Source organism: Asparagus officinalis, chromosome 4, assembly GCF_001876935.1.
Source record: "Asparagus officinalis chromosome 4, Aspof.V1, whole genome shotgun sequence".
In the NCBI taxonomy this organism is placed as follows: Eukaryota; Viridiplantae; Streptophyta; class Magnoliopsida; order Asparagales; family Asparagaceae; genus Asparagus; species Asparagus officinalis.
In genome coordinates this window covers 79,887,915-79,908,663 of record NC_033797.1, presented here as the reverse complement: position 1 = coordinate 79,908,663, position 20,749 = coordinate 79,887,915, and the positions used below count along the sequence as shown (strand labels likewise).

The 20,749-nt window shown below is 36.3% G+C and overlaps 1 protein-coding gene across 3 annotated transcripts; it reads right to left on the bottom strand.

The window, feature by feature from the left end:
• On the bottom strand, positions 1,256–17,988 carry LOC109837789 (protein root UVB sensitive 1, chloroplastic). 3 transcript variants are annotated; one of them, XM_020406145.1, is made up of 8 exons: positions 17,775–17,988; positions 8,227–8,257; positions 7,982–8,097; positions 4,474–4,530; positions 4,045–4,243; positions 3,127–3,239; positions 2,089–2,277; positions 1,256–2,016 (listed from the first exon to the last, which is right to left on the bottom strand). In XM_020406145.1, exons 1-8 carry the CDS (start codon positions 17,883–17,885, stop codon positions 1,729–1,731), a joined length of 1,104 nt encoding a protein of 367 aa, XP_020261734.1. In that variant the 5' UTR covers positions 17,886–17,988; the 3' UTR covers positions 1,256–1,728. The 3 variants fall into 3 exon arrangements, with proteins under 3 accessions (XP_020261734.1, XP_020261732.1, XP_020261733.1); XM_020406143.1 differs by having other exon boundaries at positions 7,982–8,257; XM_020406144.1 differs by having other exon boundaries at positions 2,089–2,268; positions 7,982–8,257.

The window sequence follows — 20,749 nt, the reverse complement described above, 5'->3', positions numbered from 1 at the left end:
GTTCTCTTGCTTCTAGCCACAGGGCGCGGAGCCTGTCCTCCATTGACGCTTTTGGTGTTAAAACCCTAGCGTATGAGAGTTTATTTTTGGGACAAATTTTGAAAAGCAGCCAATTTTCAAAAATAATTGTAAAAAACGATCCTCTTCGAAACTTATTTGTCAAAAGCAGCCCAGTTTTAGCCAGTTAATAATTGTAAAAAAAATACCTTTTTGAAACTTATTTACCAAAATAGTTGGCTGAAACTGAGTTGTTTTTGGCAAAAAAAATACCAAACTTCACGGGACTTGAAGTCCCGTGAAGTTTAAACCCTAGCATATGAGGGTTTATGTTTGGGACAAACTTTGAAAATCAACCCATTTTAAAAAATAATTGTAAAAAAGGACATCTTCGAAACGTATTTGCCAAAAGCAGCCCAGTTTCAGCTAGTTAATAATTGTAAAAAACGACATCTTTGAAACTTATTTGCCAAAAGAGTTGGCTGAAACTTGGATCGTTTTTTGGCCAAAAAAATACCAAACTTCATGGGACTTGAAGTCCTGTGAAGTTTTGTTATGTAAAAAACTTCACGGGACTTTAAGTTCCGTGAAGTTTGGTATTTTTTTTCGCCAAAAACAAGCCAGTGTTTACCAGTTGGCTAAAACTGTGTCGTTTTTGACAAATAAGTTTCAAATAGGTCGTTTTTTATGAATAAGTTTGGATTTATTTTTGTTTGGGGGTACAACTTTTCTTTCCTTCTGTGCGTTCTTATGCCCATATTTTCAGTATACGAAATGTGATGATAATAGAATATCAACTACAGGATATCAGGATCATCTCGTGCTCATCTACTCTCGTCTAAAATTCTAAGGAGCTTAATTATAAAGAAACACCTCGTGTGTAATTAATTGAATCGCTAGCTAAAAATAGAATGAAAATTGTCAAGAACATACATGGCAGGGCGATATTCGGTCATATAACATGGTCACGTCACGTTTTAGGGGAAACTACCCTTGGTTTGTACTGTATACTTAGCGATGAGGACTAATTGGTGCAACAAGAAAAACACCATTTAGTCAGAACACTAGTCTTTCAAACGGTCTTGTTAGGGGACGGCCGTTGATGCATTAACTACTGAATGTTCAGAGATCCATAAACAATTTAGCACGTAGGATGTTCAGAAGAATCAAAAGAAAGCAATTATTGAAAAGATTATTAAAGAGAATATAATGAAATCAATCACAGGTTTGGAGCGTTTCAGATTTATTTTATTCCCAATTTAAAGATCAAACGAAGATTAGGTTTGTATTGCAAATTTCAATAGGCAGAAAAATGCTCAAAATCTTATCAGGAAAACAAAAAAGTTCTTCCTTGCTTCAAACTTCGAAGAGCAAGGCCAACGTCCATGCACCCTCCTCATAAAACAATCACATTCACAGACTCTGTTCCTGGTGCATTACAAAATTCTGTAATATTTCTGAGGGCTGGCCTCAAAGCCAAACTTGTCTCAGAAACTAAGCACTTCAAACTACCTAAACTATGAGTCAGTTCTCTAATACAATGGGTCATGACCAACGAACTTCGGACTAGGACTCTGTCATCTTCTCTGTATTTCCCAAATGGCATCAAAATTTCTGACCTGGGCAGCAATGTTTCAGATCCTCAAGGTATGTTCAAGGAGTAACTTGGTCAGCTCAATATGCCAATCATTTGTTTGGATTTCACAAAACTCTATGATCCAACACAGAACACTAACTTGTGGGAGCAGGCTCAGAAAAGCATAACCGGATCCTGTTGGGTAATGGCCTTGCTATCAGCCCTTCGTCAGTAAGCCATCCATTTTGTAATCCGTCTCGTTTGATATGGATGAATTCCCTCTGCACATAGTCTAGGGATATTTGCAGTCTTCCGCCAGGTTTGCACTCATCAGAAATGCTTCTTGGTTCTATTCCCACATATTTCTCCAGCCAGTAAAGATAGTTAATGTGAAACAGAGATTTCAGCATGTCTTGAGGTGAACAGCCTTCACGAAGTACCACCTACAAAAGGAATTGATAGTTCGAAATACAACACAAAAATGATAATGATCCCTCCAAAGTTATGCAACTTACACAAAACCTTCCTTTGTTCTCGATAATCATATACTCTTCATCTTTGAACAGGTCAAAAAGTGCATATGCGTCCTCTTTGTTTTTCACAACTTTGCTGAGTTTATATCCCAATTGCAAGCGACGAGATATCTCAGCAGCTGCATTTCTGGCTTCCACAGATAGTGAACCAGATGCTTCCTCCTGAACAGCCTTCCATATGGCAAGATTAGGTTCAGAGGGATTAGAAACTAGATGTATGGTAGAAATTCATGAGAAAAAAACTTCACAAAGTAAAGATAATTGCTTTTTGACTCTGCCTATGAAGAACACAAACACAACCAAGAAACTAAATCTTCCTTGAACAGCATTGATCACACCATATTGGCAAAATAGTGATCAGGTTCGAATCACTTATATTTGAAGGATTCAAGGTCAGTCTGATGCAAGTTATATTTAGTAGTATTAATAATATTACCATGATGATTACGAATTGTGTTTCCCTTATTTGAGGAAGAGCAAGGTTACACGTAACAGAATGAAAAAAAAAAGGAAATTGAATAAACAAAAATTTGACCGCAGCAGCATTAAAGTTGTTTAAAATGATTGCTTAGACATAAAATAGGCAGCTAATGTGATGAGATGAAGTTAGTGACGTCAGATTTGAACCTTTGACTGCCTTAATCTCAAATATTAATTTATCATTTAAAAATAGACATAAGTCCTCAAACGCATAGTTCCACACACTTCATTAGAAGGAAACAATTATGAGGCAAGTGCCAGCATAAATATAAACTGACGGTAGACTATTGATGGGGAAAAAAAGTAATAATATGTGAAAATAGAAATGTTCACATTTATGTTTAATCTAGCAAGTAGCTTTGGTAGTATGGAAGACTGGAAGAGTTCAATAGTCAATAGAAATAAAAGTACATACATAAGGTTCCTGAATCCTGATACAGATATTACCCTCACATACAATACAACAAATAAACTTGAATAACAGCAGTTCCCAAGACAAACTACATGAATGGTTAAGCAAGGCCAAAAAACTTCACTTACTGTATATGCATCTATGTCAACAAAAGGCAGGCTTGGAAAAAGCGGTTCCTCATCATTGACCTCCTTTATCTGAGGAACTTGACCGCTCAACAGATATTCACTAAAAACCAAACCTGTCGCGCATTAGAAAGGAATAAACATGGTCAAACTAAGAAAATCGAAATTAAATGGTGAAAGAAAAGGTCTACATGGAATTATGTGAGAGGTTAAATTGTGCTAAGTACACTGCTAATTGCTCCATCAATGCACGGTCATATAGACATAACAAATAGGTTCGCATAGCTATAAGGGGGAAGCCAAATTACATGGTCACAGGATGAACTATATACATGAATTAAGGGATTTCTCAACTGCACTTATTTGTCTGTTCATATCCAATAAACTGAAATGGGAAAGGAAATTCACAATACTGGCAGACATTTTTAAGAAAAGACATTTATTACCCAGAAGGTTTAAGGTTTACAATTTGCTGATTAATAGCAAGTGAAATGACACGAGGAGCAAGTAAATCATGAATGATAAGACGAGTCCATATTTATTTGAAGAGTGTAATTTAATCTGCAGCAACAGTGGAGATTCTTTGCATCATTCTCAAATAGATGTTAAAGCCTACAATGTCAGGAAAGAAACAAGTCTTTAAAAAGTGATGAAAGAATGCCTTTCCTAGGGTGACGTACCACATCTACATCCTCAGTGCAGCAAGTTGGCACTTAAGAGTTTAAATGTTGGAAAAAAAATGTTTCATCCCAAATGAGAACGTCACAACTTTACAACGCATAAAAATAATGTTAGTCGAAAAGAAGAATTTGATATCAATCTAAGAATGAGCTTCTATTCAAGATATTCTGCAATTTCACTAGTAAGAACCATGAGTCATGATGATAAGGGTGAATGAAAGATGGTGAGGCAAAATATTACTTGCACGGTACGGGTTCAGAGTCCTCAGTTGAATAGACTGATATGATTTAAGATTGCAGTACATGTGAAATCCCATCACAACACTGAATGAAGCAAGAGCCAATGGAGTTGAGGAGCCAATGTAATTAGCCAAGGCTATGCCAAGCATGATACCAAAAAACTTGCTCACCATTCCTTGAGCTTCACCTTTAGCAATTACCTGCGAAATAAAACCATAATCAAAAAAAATATTTTATCAAATAACTAAGCATGCATGCAACATATACATCCGGACATAAAGCCACTGAAATATCGAACCATTCCTTACAATAAGAATTGATACTATTAGGTAAATTTTCAGCATGAAATGACTCCTTGCTCTTGGCTCTTAGGAATGGCTGACATGATAATGACCCAGGATATAAGCTCTGGATTCTATAAATATCCTACCTCTGCAGAATTCCTCTGCACAGCAAAACCTGCATAAAAACAGCTTCTTGTAGCAGCCTGTCACGAAATAGAAAGGGTTCCATTTTAGAGGAGGATTAGTTTAAGAGCTGAAATAGATAATGGAAAGGCAAAAATTATTTTTTAAATTAGAAAACAATAATAACCAAAAAGATGAAATGCAAAGTGTATATCTTGTCACCTAACAAATTTGGTATACCTATTGAGATGAATAAAGCTTTAAAACAAGAGAATAAGAAGACAAAGAACTATACTGAACCATGAACTTCATATATTCAGTGCTGAAAGATCAGATAAATTAATAAGCATTGAACCATGAAGATCTTACTATTCTATCATCAATACAGGATAAGAATAAACAACAAAGTCATGAAAAAAGAGGAAGATAAATCCTAACTCATTGACCAGGATGTGCAGGTGTGAACGCCATGTTTTGGTAGTTGTAGACATCAGTTTTGGTCTCTCATTTCTCTCCACTAAGGACTAAACTTCTCTTTCCTTATTCAATCCATTATCACAAACTTACTGAAAATAATATCAGATTCTAGTAATTTTCATCCTTTATTTTTTATGTTGCTACATTTCAATTTCCTTTTTTCTTTTTATTTGTGTGTGCGCGCGCGCGCCCGTGTGTATGGATGACAAAAAAACAAGGGATATAGCCCCAATAGTATTTAAAATTCTGAAGGTCTAATTCCAAGGCACACTCGTGCGAAAGGATAGTCAAGAACCTTCTTTTCTGATCAACAGATTATGGACTAATTACATTTACATCTCCCACATTTTTACCCCACATTCAAAAGAATACGAATTTCCACAAAATATATATTCCTCTATTTCAAATCTAACCTTGAAGTTCCTTTTCTTCATCATACGCGGTAGAGTGACATTGTCAACAATATAGCTTTTGAAAGTAGTGACGACAATAGATTTCGAAGGTAGTGATGAGAACCAATTGCTAAAAGAGGAGATTGAATTCTGTTGGCTGATTTTAAGATGCATGAACATGACTTCAGCTCAGGCTAAAGTTTGCTTCTTGTTGATATTCTAGCTGTTCTTAACTACCATTCTTTTATTGGTTTCCATAGGAGCCTTGTTGAGAGTGATCAACCAGAATCCTTCCGCAGGTTCATTGAAAGCCAAAAGACTGGTGTCCCATGTAAAGAATACTTGCACCGCTTGCACAGTCTACCATGAAATACTTCTTATTTAACATTCCACTAGGGGAGATGCACGTGTACTTCATGTGGTTAAGTATTATGGTTGTTTGGTTTATTTTTTAATATAACTTGGTTGTGAAATTATTTCTTTTAAATCTCTACTTGATGATGTAATATTGTCTATGAACTTTCTTAAGACTTGCGTTTATGTATGTTCAACTTTCATGTTATATGTTGATGTGACCATAAGCAGTGCAAGCAGCAAATCATTCGAAAAGATTAGTCACTCACATAGGAACTAGTTTTTTCAATGCTTCAAATCTAACAATAACAGATGACATAAAATTCTTTATGAAGTAAAAAAGAAGAGGAAAAATTCTTCTATTTTAATCCGTAATGACTTTAGAATAAGAAAATCTGTCAACATTTAATAAAAATCTCTCCATAAGCTTGCAAACATAACTGCATTCAACTATTAGGTTGCTCAATTCTTATTATTTTAAAGTTAATTCATCAAATCTTTGAAAAAGCTATTAAATCCCCGATTCTTAAGTTATTTTTATTTTAGCCCCTCCAATCAAGAGTAAAAAAAGCAATTAGAGGGAAATTAGTTCCTTAAATTGCTAGTTATACCATTGATCTAAAGGACTAATTTCAAAATAAGTGAAGAATTGAGTTACCTAATAATAATTTCAATGCATTAACGGACTAATTTCAAAATATGAAAGGTTTAAGGGACTAATATAAAAAATATTTTAATCTATCAATTATTGTTAAATAATTAAGTAATTCCATAATTTGGTATCAATCCATTAGTTAATATTTAAACGTGCAATGCATATTAGGTTTACAATATTAATGTCCTCTAAGCTTCTTTCCATTCTTTAGTTGTCAACTAATTCTAATTAGATCAATTTTTTATTAATTAGTTTTGAATTAAGGGATCTTTATTTCGAGAGCTTAATTTTGACTCAATAGTCACTTCAAGTGAACCACAATGACATAATCTTACCGAATGAGGTATGTATGTCCTATCTTTTCTTCTTCTTCTTCTTCCTTTTTTTTAATTTGGTGTGGAGAGAGAGAACTGTATGTATAACTATAATATATGTCTCAAATATAAACATAACTATTGGGAAATTCATTTCCCAAAATTTCACAAGTATACATGTATAAACTTAAAGCAGCAGAACTTAAATTTTCTTCAACAGAACAACTGTGATAGCAGAATGAAAGTAATTATATTACTTTTTCTGTGAACTGTATGGAATTTAAGCGGACAATTATCATTAGCAGATAAGACCCTCGAGTGTAGCAATCCAACATGGATAGGAAGTCCTTGACATGCTAGAAACCTGGACATGCCTATATTGGTCTAATAAAAGATAGCTTAGTAAAAGTAATCAAATAAACCATGTACATGGATTTCAAATCATTTTGCAACAAAAGAAACATAAAAAATTTGCACGAGTCCGCTAGGATGTTAATTCTATTATCACACAGAAACAACCATTTATGCATGTCAAATTTGCATCAGTCCTCCCGGGGTGTTACTTTTATTATCACACAGAACTAAGCAATCAAACCAAAGTTAGAGAAAATGCTAGACAGCCTAGATGTTGGACCCGATGGCTAGAGCCTAGATGCCTATGCGGGGGCCAAGACGAGGCCTAGGCATTGTCCTATTTTTTTACTTTTTAATTATAATAATTAATAATAAATGTCACATAGAAAGCGTAGGCACCAGATTTGCACCTAAATAAATTTTTTTTCTTCATTTAAGTGGTGGTGGTCGCTTAGCGGCAGTGTAGGTTTTGCAAAGGTCGGAGAAGGTAGAGGAGGTGTTTATAGTTGGAGGCTGAAGGAGTTTCAAGGAGGTTGGAGGAGGTGGAGGCTGCAATGAAGAAAATCACAATCAAGACTTAGAAGGTATAGTCCACATAAGCGGCTCACGCTCTCCTAAGTGATCCCAAAATCTAGGTGGGTAGCCTAGGTACCACCTAGGACCAGGCGCTATGCCGACGGCCTAGGTACCACCTAGGCAGGTAAGGTATGGGCTTTTTAATACAGTGCCATGCAAACTGATATTGCATGTCGAAGAGGTCTTTTCTTAAGCATGTAAAGTTATAAATCATGTGTACTTTTAGCAACCTTTTCATGATATACATGTCTACGTTTAGAAAAAAATGTAAAAGATGAGAAATTGCATTTGTCTATTAAATTTCAAAAGGGAGGTGTAGGTAAACTTCATAAAAATGCTTGAAAACATATAAGAAAGAAAGAAAAAAATTTCAAGAAGTGTAGATAGGTATGTAAATTTAGAAAAGTACCTGTATCAATATAGACGCTGAACGACCAGCCCCAGCAACTGCACCAATCAAAACAAATAATTGAGGAAAAGCAGGAGTAATAATCTCCATCCCATATGCTGCATTTTCCAATAAATCTGCAAACAATCTCCAACCCTTAGGATTAACATCAAAATGACGACCAAAGTTTGACAACAATATTTTGCTAAGGTATCCTATGCCATCCTTAAGCACCCAGTTGACAGCAGCTGCAGTAGGAATTGCACCTTTCCCCAACCCAACTGCATAAAGTAATGACTGCGAAGAACATCATGAACGTATTATGAATATGATAGGTCATAATTTTAGAAAACATTAAATCATCAAGTAAAAAATGGAATTAAAGTATTAATTGACAACTTCAATCCTAACATTAAGCATAAATGAATATACTAGAGAGCTAGTTGCTAATCTTCAGCAAGCGCCATCAGGCCCATCACTGACATTCAAGTAGATTGGAAAGAATTAAGAAGGATATATAGTGATTAACTTAGTGGAGTGGAAAACCCTAAAAGAATTCAATGGAAGAATATTATTCATGTATTCAACCCCAAAAATATGAGATGAAAGTTTTACTCTCGTTGTACTCAAACTTGAATTTTTTATGGTCGGTTAAAAGCATCATTGATACGTTCTTTGACAAATTTCTTCACTCTAGCAAGACTAAGGTAGTCATTCTCTCTGGAAATCTCATGGGTTCACTAATTTATCATAGCAACATGTAAAGTTCTACTTTTTTTGTATTCAAACTTGAACTTTTTATGGTAAGTTAAAGAATAATTGATACATTCTTTGTCAAATATCTCCACTCTAGCAAGACTACGCGTTCTCTCTGAAAAATTTCATGGGTTCACCAATTTATCATAGTTATTGATATAAATGAATAATGGAGAATTTATATAGACGGCTATCATTTATATGGTTAAATTCCATAGATGAAAATTAAAAGGTGTTTAATTAATAGTATGTGAGTTTTAGTCTCACATTGACTAATTAAATACAGTTTAAATGATTTAAACTAACATAAGTGATATATATGGTTTAACAAAAGTGTTAGGAATATACACTTGTGTTGGTATGCAAACGAGCATGCCAGCAAGCGTGCGAGAACGAGCGTGCGAGAACGAGCGCATGGTCTGTGTGCGTAGGCAATGTGCACTGTCCATGTGCGTGGTTCAGCGCGTGCCCTTTTTGCATATGCTGCATTTAACTAGTGTGAACATTTCGTATGTTACGAACGTTACAAGGTTTGAATGATAGTTATAGCAAACGTTACAAATATTGCAATAACTGGCATTCAAAGCCTTGTCTAACCCCTCAGCTCACCTGAGCCCTATATAAAGGGTCTCCTCTATTCAATTGAGTAATACCAAAAAAATAGAAACTTCTCGTCTTCCTTTTACAATTTTGTAAGCTGCTAGTATTGAAGATTCTGACGAAGTAAAGTTACAGTCGAGGTGTTCAACAAAAGAGAGCACTTCTTTAGACGACTGTCGTCTCATCCTCGAAAGTATTATTCAAACCCAACGCTACCGCAAGTGGGCCATAATTTCTTCAATGCTAGTTCTTCATTTAGAGGGTGATTCAGCATTTCTGTAAAGTATTTCAGCTCTAAATTTATCAGTTATGGCATTTTTAACTTTTTGCTCTATTTCTTTATTCCTGCGTGGTTTGTTCTGCTTATGTCTGGATCTATTTTTAATCTTATTTTTCCCAATAATAGCAACATGTCAGAAACTAATCACAAAGTTAAAAATAAATGTGACATTACAATGGCACAAGAATGGCATATACATGTGGAATCTAGGTGAAATCTAATAGTCGACCAGGTTCCTTACATGTCATATTTCTCTTAGTTAACTTAATATAGTTCAATAATATAGTTATGATGTCTGCACATTAGGACAGATGGCCTATCAAGTTTCTTATACTAGTAGGAAGAAACAAGTATCATGAAGTACATAGAACTTGTCAGGAATGACTTTGATGTGCTCTCTCTAGAGTTTGGTGTTGGAAAATAGTCTTTTGGAGGTGAATGAAAATTGTCTCCCTAAGCACAAGTGAAGTCCAGCCAATGGTGTTAGAAGCCCATGTGTGCAAAACAAAGAAAAACAAGTTTTGGGCCCAATCCATTAGGGGTTTAGACTTGGTCATTTGTTTCTGAACGTGCTGGAGAAAGATCAGCAGGGAGTTGCTGGATTTTTCAAACTCAGGTCAGTTATTTGTTGAACATGCTTGAGTTTTTATGGGAGAAAAATTAGCAAGAAGTTGCTAAATTTTCAAATTCAGGCTTCATGCTAATTTCCAACAATACCCTTGCATTCTTTTGAGTGTGTTCTCAAGTTTGGTTCGACGTTGCGGAAAAGTTGTGCTGCTTACTTCACTTTGGCTTGTTGTATCCTGGGAGGCAGTTCCGACGCGTTCCTCGAGCGCCCCGAATGCTGGAAATCTACTTTAAGGTCTGTCATTGACAGGCCTCAAGCTTCCATCTAGTTTGGTTTCTTTCTTGTCTCAATTTTTGCCCTACTATCCTATTAAATTGAACTTGCCTTTTTAATTTGCTTTCTCTATTTATTTCTTTTTCTTATCCCTTTATGTTGTATGGATAATATGTATCTTTCCTGAAATTGCTTTTAATGTCTCTGTCGTATGTCTTGTTTTCAATCTTTATTTTGCATGTTATAGTATTCTAGCTAATATCAAACTTTTGTAGGCTTTGTACACTGTAATATTATTGAGTCATTTTTTTCTTTGTAAGGATAGTCTTGGACCTTTCTCTGTGCCTGCGTTGTTAACCATATATATATCTTTGCTGTTGTCATAGCTTTTTAGTAACATTTGATTTTTGCACGGTTGATGTCAACATTAATTTTATAATCATGGTGAAATATTATTCCTTTGTGTGATATATTTTCTTATATTTTCTTTTAGTAATAATTTCTAATCCCTGTCATTTTTCAACAATCTTAAAGCAGATTTTCCTTTTAACTAATTACTATGGCTTCAACCAAAGACGAAATGATTAAGGCTGTCGAGGGTAATATGGCTGCCGACGGTTCTGCCACTGCCCAACTTGTTGTTTCAAAAATGTCGATTGCGGTCAATGGACCAACGGTTTCCGTCACTCATAGTGAGAAACCGGAAAAGTTCAATGGCATGAACTTTAAACGGTGGCAATAGAAGATGTTGTTCTACCTAACAACCTTGGGCCTTGCGAGGTTCTTGACGAAGAATGCTCCTGTGTTGCGTGAGGGAGAAACTGATGCGCAAACTATCAACGCTATTGAGGCTTGGAAGCAATCCGACTTTCTATGCAAGAACTATATAATGAATAGCTTGCATGATTCATTGTACGGGGTGTATGCTACTTTCAAGACTACCAAGCAGTTGTGGGAATCACTGGACCGAAAGTACAAAACCGAAGATGCCGGTACAAAGAAATTCATGGTCGGTTCCTAGACTACAAGATGGTGGATTCCAAATCCGTCATCTCTCAAGTCCAAGAGCTGCAAGTGATTCTGCGCGAGATTCAAGCCGAAGGGATGGTACTGAGTGAGACCTTCCAAGTAGCTGCTATGATCGAGAAGCTACCCCCTGCATGGAAGGATTTTAAAAACTATCTCAAACACAAGCGCAAGGAGATGACAATGGAGGATCTAATTATGAAGCTCCGAATTGAGGAGAACCACCGATCTGAGGGAAAGACATCTGAGCATGACTGCCAAGGCTAATGTGGTGGAGCATGGTAAAAGTTTCAAAACCAAAGGAAAGAAAGTAGTTGCAAGGGCTGCAAACCCGAAACTGGGAACCAAAGGAGGAATCTCCAAGAAGAAATTTAGGGGCAAGTGCTTCAATTGTGGCAAGATGGGCCACAAATCGACCGAATTGTAGGCTTCCAAAGAGGAAAGAGGTCAACATGACTGAGGATAGTTAAGGATGATCTCGAACTCATGGCTGTGATATATGAGGTCAACATGATGGGATCCAACCCAAAAGAATGATGGATTGACACAGGTGCTACAAGGCACGTCTGCACCAACAGAAACCTGTTCACCTCCTTCACTACAATTAAAGGTGAGAAGATATTCATGGGAAACTCTACCTCATCTTCCATCGAGGGGCAAGGGAAGGTTATGCTGAAAATGACATACGACAAAGTCGTGACCCTGACTAATATGCTGTATGTGCCGAATATTCACAAAAATCTGGTGTCTGGGTCTCTGCTCATCAAACATGGCTTCCGCAAGGTGTTCGAATCTGATAAAATGACTCTTACCAAAAATGGGGTGTATGTGGCAAGAGGGTATGCCACAAATGGGCTTTTTAAGTTTAATGTAATGATTGTGAAACAGAAGATTAATGAAAATACATCTTCCGTTTACTTGATTGAGTCATCTGATTTATGGCATGGTAAGCTTGGTCATGTTAATTATGAAACAATGCATAGACTAATTAACTTAGATCATATTCTCTCTTTCCAAATTAATTTCAAACACAAATGTGAATTATGTGTGGAAGCAACACTAACGAGATCATCCTTCCAAACAATTGAAAGGAACTCTCAACCCCTCGAATTGATTCATAGTGATGTTTGCGATTTAAAGTTTGTGCAAACAAGGAGTGGTAATAAATATTTTATTACCTTTATTGATGATTGCACAAAATAATATTATGTGCACTTGCTAAAGAGCAAAGATGAAGCCTTATAGAAATTTATTCTCTTTAAGAAAGAAGTTGAAAGTCAGCTTAATAAGAGAATAAAAAGATTAAGAAGTGATAGAGGTGGAGAATATGAAACACCAATTGGTGATTTCTGTGCTCAGCATGGAATCATACATGAAGTAACTTCACCCTATTCACCTCAATCAAATGGTGCTGCTGAACGCAAAAATCGCACATTAAAAAAAATGATGAATGTGATGCTTATAAGCTCTGGGCTACCTCAAAATATGTGGGGTGAAGCTATTTTGACAAGCAATTACCTTTTAAATAGGGTAACCCGAAAGAAACAATATAAAACTCCTTGTGAGCTATGGAAGGGCAGGAAACCATCCTACAAATACTTACGATTGTGGGGGTGTCTTGCCAAAGTAGCAACTCCAACACCAAAGAAAATAAAGATAGGTCCTAAAACGATGGACTGTATCTTTATAGGCTATGCACATAACAGCAACACGTATCGGTTCCTTGTGCATGATTCGGAAAATTCGGATATACACAAGAATACGATAATGGAATCAAGGAATGCATCTTTCTTTGAAAATGTATTTCCTTGCAAATCCATTCATGAAGCAAGCACTTCAAAGCGAACATATGATATTATGAATCAAGATGAGAGTCAAGATTTGGCTTAAGAAAATAAACCGAAATACAGTAAAAAAGTAAGAGTAGAAAAATCATTTGGAGATGATTTTCTAACTTATTTGCTAGAAAAGTATCCTCAAACTTATACTGAGGCCGTGAATTCTTCCGACGGACCTTTTTGGAAAGAAGCAATCCAAAGTGAGAGAGAATCTATTTTACAGAATCACACTTGGGAATTGGTGGATCTTCCTCCTGGTTGTAAGTCTTTAGGGTCCAAATGGATCTTTAAAAAGAAAATGAAACTCGATGGCACTATTGACAAGCACTGTTTTAAAAAACCTCGGTCTAGTCCGTTTAGGTGTACGCCTAGACCTAGGCGGTACCTAGGTCGCCTAACTAGCACCTAGCGCCTAGTGCCTAGACGGTATTTAGGCTGCCCACCTAAATTTTACGAGCGTTTAGGGAAACACTGTCTGCTTACGTAGATTACACCCTGTAGGCCTTAATTGTGATTTTATGTGTCGTAGTCTACACGTCCTCCAAACTCTATTAACCTCCAAATATGAACATCTCCACTACCTCATCCGACCTTCAGTAAAACTTTATCGACCACCACTTAAATGAAGAAAGAAAAAAACGTCCAGAAACCGCTTAGGCGCCCGCCTAGGCGACTAGGCATTGGGCGTCAAGTTCGGCGCCTAGAAGCGCCCAGCGTTTAATGTAACATTGTTGACAAGTATAAAGTCAGGCTTGTAATCAAAGGATACAAGCAACAAGAAGGCTTAGATTATTTTGATACTTATTCTCCTGTGACGAGAATAAATTCCATTAGAATGATTCTTGCAATCGCTGCATTGAGGAATCTAGAAGTACGTCAAATGGATGTAAAGACAACTTTCTTAAATGAGGATTTAGATGAAGAAATCTACATGGAACCCGAGGGCTTTGTAGTTCCTAGGAAGGAAAAGAAAGTCCCTAAATTGGTTAAATCGTTATATGGTCTAAAACAAGCCACAAAGAAGTGGCATGAAAAGTTTGATCATACAATGATTATCAACGGATATATAATCAACGAATGTGACAAATGTGTCTACACTAAGGAAACAGAAAAAGGATATGTCATTCTATGTCTTTACGTTGATGACATACTTATTGTTGGTAGTGATGAAAAAATGATAAAATCTACTAAGAACATGTTAAACTCTAAATTTGACATTAAAGATATAAGACTTGCTGATGTTATTTTAGGAATTAAAATCATGAGAACATCACAATGCCTTATTTTGAATCAGTCTCATTATGTGGACAAAATCCTTGAAAACTTTAACAAGGATGACAGTGGAGTTGCCAAAACGCCATTAGACATTAGTCTTCATCTAGCTAAGAATAGAGGAGAGGGTGTTTCCTAAATAGAATACTCAAGAATTATTGAAAGTCTAATGTATCTAATGAGTTATACAAGACCTGATATAGCTTATACGGTTAGTAAACTCAGCAGATTTACAAGTAATCCAAGTACTGATCGTTGGAAAGCAATCGTAAGAGTACTGAGATACTTACGATACACTTGGAATTATGGGTTGCATTATACAAGATATCCTGCAGTCCTAAAAGGATACAGTGATGCAAATTGGATTTTTGATATAAAAGACACAAAATCCACAAGTGGATATGTGTTTACATTAGCTGGAGCTGTTATATCCTGAAAGTCCTCGAAACAAACAGTTATAGTCAGATCCACTATGGAATCTGAATTTATAGCTTTGGATAAATGTAGAGAAGAAGCTGAATGGTTACGCCATTTCTTAGATGACATTCCAAAATGGGAGAAACATGTGCCTCTAATTTATATTTATTGTGATAGTTAGTCTGCAATTGGAAGAGCACAGAGTAATATGTATAATGGTAAGTCTAGACATATACGTCATAGACATGATACCATTAGACATATACTCTCAACTGGAGTTATCACTATTGATTATGTGAGATCAAAAGATAACTTAGCGGATCCAAACCAAAGGGTTAAACAGAGATTTAGTTGAGAAGTTGGTTGGCTAAAGGAATGAGACTAAAGCCAATGGGTAAATAAGTTCTTGTAAAGGAAACCCAACATAGTTGACTGGAGATCCCAAGATCTAGGTTCAAAGGGACAACCTAGTTATAAGGACTTGATGTAGTCACTGTAGGGGATAACCCTAACCTATTCCTATAATGAAACAGTGATGTGAAGTGATTAGACTAGCAATGTGTTGCTTTAATGATTCTTAAGTTGAGACTTAAGCAATTCACCTATGTAAGAGTGAAGTGGGGCCGCTTCAATAGAGAATTGTAATGACTTAATTCTCTGAAACTCTCGCAGAACCAGGTAGATGTTCATGGCCAAAAACGAACAAAATCATGAGAACCAAATAATAAGAGATTGATATCTGTTGTGAAATTTATGGCTCTTTACAATAGATGTTGGGACAGTTTAAGGACATCATGTCTACTAGAAAGCTAGTAAAGTGTATTTCACAAGGAAATGTTCAAAGGGTAACACGTACATATCCTATGCAGGTGTCAGTCACTGAACACAATTATCGAGTCAAACAAATCAATTTTTCATTAATGTGGGGGATTGTTGGAAAAGAGTCTGTTGGAGGTGAATGAAAATTGTCTCCCAAAGCACAAGTGAAGTCCAGCCCAATGGTGTTAGAAGCACTCAAGCACATGTGTGCAAAAGAATGAAAAACAAGTTTTAGGCCTAATCCATTAGAGGTTTAGACTTGGTCATTTGTTTCTGAACGTGCTGGAGAAAGATCAGCAGGGAGTTGCTGGATTTTTCAAACTCAGTCGGTTATTTGTTGAACATGCTTGAGTTTTTACGGGAGAAAAATTAGCAAGTTGCTAAATTTTCAAATTCAGGCTCCATGCTAATTTCCAACAATACCCTTGTTTTAGCCTATAAATAGGAAGTCTCCCCTTCTATTTCAAATACACCGAAAATCATAAACTTTCTTTCTTTTCTTTCTTTGCATTCTTTTGAGTGTTTTCTTCTCAAGTTTGATTCGACGTTGCGGAGAAGTTATGCTGCTTACTTCGCTTTGGCTTGTTGTATCCTGGGAGGCAGTTCTGACGCATTCCTCGAGCACCCCGAAGGTTGGAAATATACTTTAAGGAGACTGTCATTGAGACGCCTCAAGCTTCCATCTAGTTTAGTTTCTTTCTTGTCTCAATTTTTGCCTTACTATCCTATTAAATTGAACTTGCCCTTTTAATTTGCTTTCTCTATTTATTTCTTTTTCTTAACCCTTTATGCTATATGGATAATATGTATCTTTCCTGAAATTCCTTTTAATGTCTCTGTCGTATGTCTTGTTTTTAATCCTTATTTTGTATGTTATAGTATTCTAGCTAATATCAAACTTTTGTAGGCTTTGTACGTTGTAATATTATTGAGTCATATTTCCTTTGTAAGGATAGTCCTGGACCTTTATCTGTGCTTGCGTTGTTAACCATATATATATCTTTGTTGTTGTCATACATTTTTAGTAACGTTTGATTTTTGCACGGTTGATGTCAACATTAATTTTATAATCATGGTGAAATATTATTCCTTTGTGTGATATATTTTCTTGTATTTTTTTAGTAATAATTTCTAATCCCGGTCATTTTTCAACATTTGGAGGGTAACAAAAGACACGTGTCGTAGCCTAATGATTTATTCTCTCTCTATTCATCCACTACACCTCTCCAGTTATCTATCTCCTTCCGTCTAATGTCCCTAAATTTCTTCACTTTCTTCTCAAGAAACCGAATTCTCCTTTACCGCGGCAATTACTCAAATGATGTCCGATTACAAGTTTCTAAAGAACAGGAACCGTAGCTACTGTAATCCACAAGTTACATATCTCGCATCTGCGTTCTGTAGCCTTAATACAATAAAATTTACAACTTTTGAACTATATTTCATCAGTTATATTGAATACTCTTCTCCACCGTTTCAACATTTCTTCGTCTACCCATTAACTATCTTCTTCCTTGCATTCTCTCTCTCTCTCTCTCTCTCTCTCTCTCTCTCTAGTTTATTCTCTGCCTCGTTCTCATTCGTTCTCATCTAAGTTCTCCACTCCTTTGGTCACGCCTGATTTCCTCTTCTCTCCCTTTGGTCACGCCTGCTATTCCCTCTCTCTCTCTCTCTCTCCCCCCTCCCTCCTCTCTCATGTCAGAATTGTTCTCCCCATCGTTGTGGGGCCCGTACTGTCTTTTTTCTCTCTCTTTCTCTCTCTCTCTCTCTCTCTCTCTCTCTCTCTCTCTCTCTCTCTCTCTCTCTCTCTCTCTCTCTCTCTCTCTCTCTCTCTCTCCCACTTTCTTCTTTCTTTTAAAAGGTATTACTACTTTATGGTGTTATTTGTCTAATAGTTAATGTCAACAAAATCCAATTCCGATTCCTACCAATAGAAAACTTTGTATGAACTCATTAAGGGAGTACCTGCGTAGCAAGGACGCCATTAATCTGGCTGGCAATCCCTTGCAGAGCCCTCCAGAGAGAGTACTCAAGATAGTCACTGCTGACACTATTGGGATACCCTTCAGGAAGCATCAAGCTCAAGAACACACCCCTGCACCGCCTCCAACAAGATTCCAATCCGTTCACAAGCTCTTCGCCATCGCCCGCGCGATTACAAAGGAATCAGCAGAGCATCGCGGGGGGGACAGCCTGTCCAATGGCCTCCTCTGACCTCCAGCACTCCATTACTCTAGGGCACGAGCAAGGCGGACTCGTCAAGGAGGAGGAGAAAGGCGAAGAAAGGAAGATAGTTCCACCAGCCGCCGGGTTCGAACTCGAAGGGGTCATCGCCAGACCACCACCGCCGCCAACCTCCACCTCTTCGGTTGTTTCCGCAGCCGCCGCGCCGCCGTTGTTGTTGGTGTTGTTGTCGCCGCTGTTGTAATTGGGAAGGGAGGGGGAATTTGGGAAATTAGGGTTAGACGAGGATAAGGAGAGCGAGGGGTTTTGCTGGGGTTTACAGGAAATTGAATTGAAGCTAAAACTGCGAGAAGAGAAACAGGGAAGAGGACTAGAAGTAGGGGGATATAGAGGCCGCCACGGTGGCGCGAGGAAATGCTGGTGTTGCCCAAAGCCTGATAACAAGCAGCCGATGCTCATCGGTAACCTCGCCGCCAACCCCCTCTCTCTCCCCCTCCTCGCTCAAATAAGTTTGGGCAAACTTTGTAAATTTGGGTCACGTGTGAAGCTGACCCAATTTTGTATTGCTTCTTGTTTGTCAAAATAGTATCACTAAACTAGTTTTGTTTTGAATCACTAAACTAGTTTTGTTTTGAATCATGAGAGTCTGGTCCAAAACAAAACTAGTTTAGCGCAAAACGTCCTGACCTAGTTTTGCTTACATTTACCAAACTGACCCTCTGGATATTATAATATAAATGAAATTATTATATAATATGAATTACCGATTGCTAAATGCCTAAATCATGCATTCAGGTACTCTAGTATAGTTGACAAACATTCCTTTAGACTTCCATTTCTGTTGAGAAAAAGTAAGGGCACATTCTCACCATGGACCTGTTAGTTTCGCCAACCACCAAAATAAGAAATGTTTGTCAACTTCTATTCAAGCAAGAATCTCATTGTCAGTGGTACTCTATAAAATTTCACGTGTTAGAAAATTAGGCAAACGATTATCTTGTTCACGTATATAATCAATTTTAAATTGTTACATTGCTCCCTCAGCTTTCCATCTGGCAAAAGTTTGTTTAGGAACAATGTTTTTAACATCCTTTTCTAAAACTATTTTAACAGAACTGTAATCTATTTTTAATAAAAATTGCACATGGTAACCTTTTAACATTTAAACCACTATACATTAGCTAGATGTGCACATGGTAACCTTTTAACATTTAATTTAATTTTACGGACAGCAGAACTGTGTTGATCTATCCAAGGAGAAGCATTCTTTCTCAATCTACTATATAAAATAGCAGTGTCATGTGCAAGATTATGATAATAATCTGCTACATAATTCAATGCACCAAGAAACCATTGTAATTTTTTGGTGTCTGTAATTATGTCTGGAAATTTCGAGGCAAATTCAACGCTTTGTTCAATAGGGTTTGTGAATATTATGACTCAAGAATCTAATTTGAGTTTGAAATAATTTTATTTTTGGGACTGATATAGCTAACCCATTCTGTATTGCTAAATTACAAAATATTTTTAAATGTTTAACATGCTGATCAAAAGTATGAGAAAATATCACAATATGATCTATGTATGACAAAATGAAATCGGTGTGGGGAATGAGTATTTCATTAATGATATTCTAAAATTTAGAAGGGGCGTTTTTAAGTCCGAATGGCATTATATTCCATTCAAAATATCCACATGGAATAACAAATGCAGTTTTATAACGATCTTTTTCTTCTATTTGTATTTGGTAATATCCTGACTTAAGATCAAATTTAGAAAAGATCTTTGCATTATTAATGTGATTTAATAAATCTCTTTTGTTTGGAATATGATACCTAATCCACTTCAAAATCGTATTTAAAGGTTTATAATTGATAACAAGATGAGGGATTCCTCTCTCTTGTTCTGCTTGGTTATTAACATAGAAATTGTGCAGCTCCAAGAAGAATATGATTTCCTTATAAGTTTCTTCTCAAGTAAGGAAGTTATTTCCTTTTTACAAAGATCAAGATATTCTTGATTCATTTTGCATGGCTTAGATTTGGTAGGAATGTCTTTTTCTTTGAAGTCCTCTTCATAAGGTAGAGAAACAATATGTTGTTTTCTATCCTAGAATGCATTAGGGACATTACTACAAACTATTTTATTAAAATGATCTTCTATTTGAGTTATTAACTCTTTTTTCTTTTTTATTTGTTCTTCTACTTGAACAAATGCTACTTCTTCTTTAAGAAAGTTTATCCGTTTTTCTTTAAGAAGAACATTTTTTATTTCGTTTAATAAACGAGTTTGGGGTCAGTTATAAACTCAAATAAGATTTTATTGTTATTATAACTGGCTTGAATTCATTGTGAATCAATTTTCTGCATAGGCATAATATTATGCAGAAATGGGGTACCCAATATGATGTGTTGTGATAAGTTTTTCACAAGAACGCAAGGAATTGGGATACTTGTGTCTGGTACACAAATATGTGCAGAAGGTAATTTAAAATTAACATCAAGTTTGTCAACATTCGCACTACTCAGGGTTTGTGTAGTGGTTTCAAAGAATTTTGAAGGTACAATACTTTCACGGATGCAGTTAAGATCTGCACCGCTATCAACCAAAGTTATGAGGTCTGCTATAAAAACTTGTTTTGCTATGACCAAAGTTACATTGATGTACTATTTCTGAGATATTACTTGTTGTAATATATTCAGAAATTCATCCTTTTGAGATGATTCTGGAACATCCTCATCTTTATTAGAGATTCT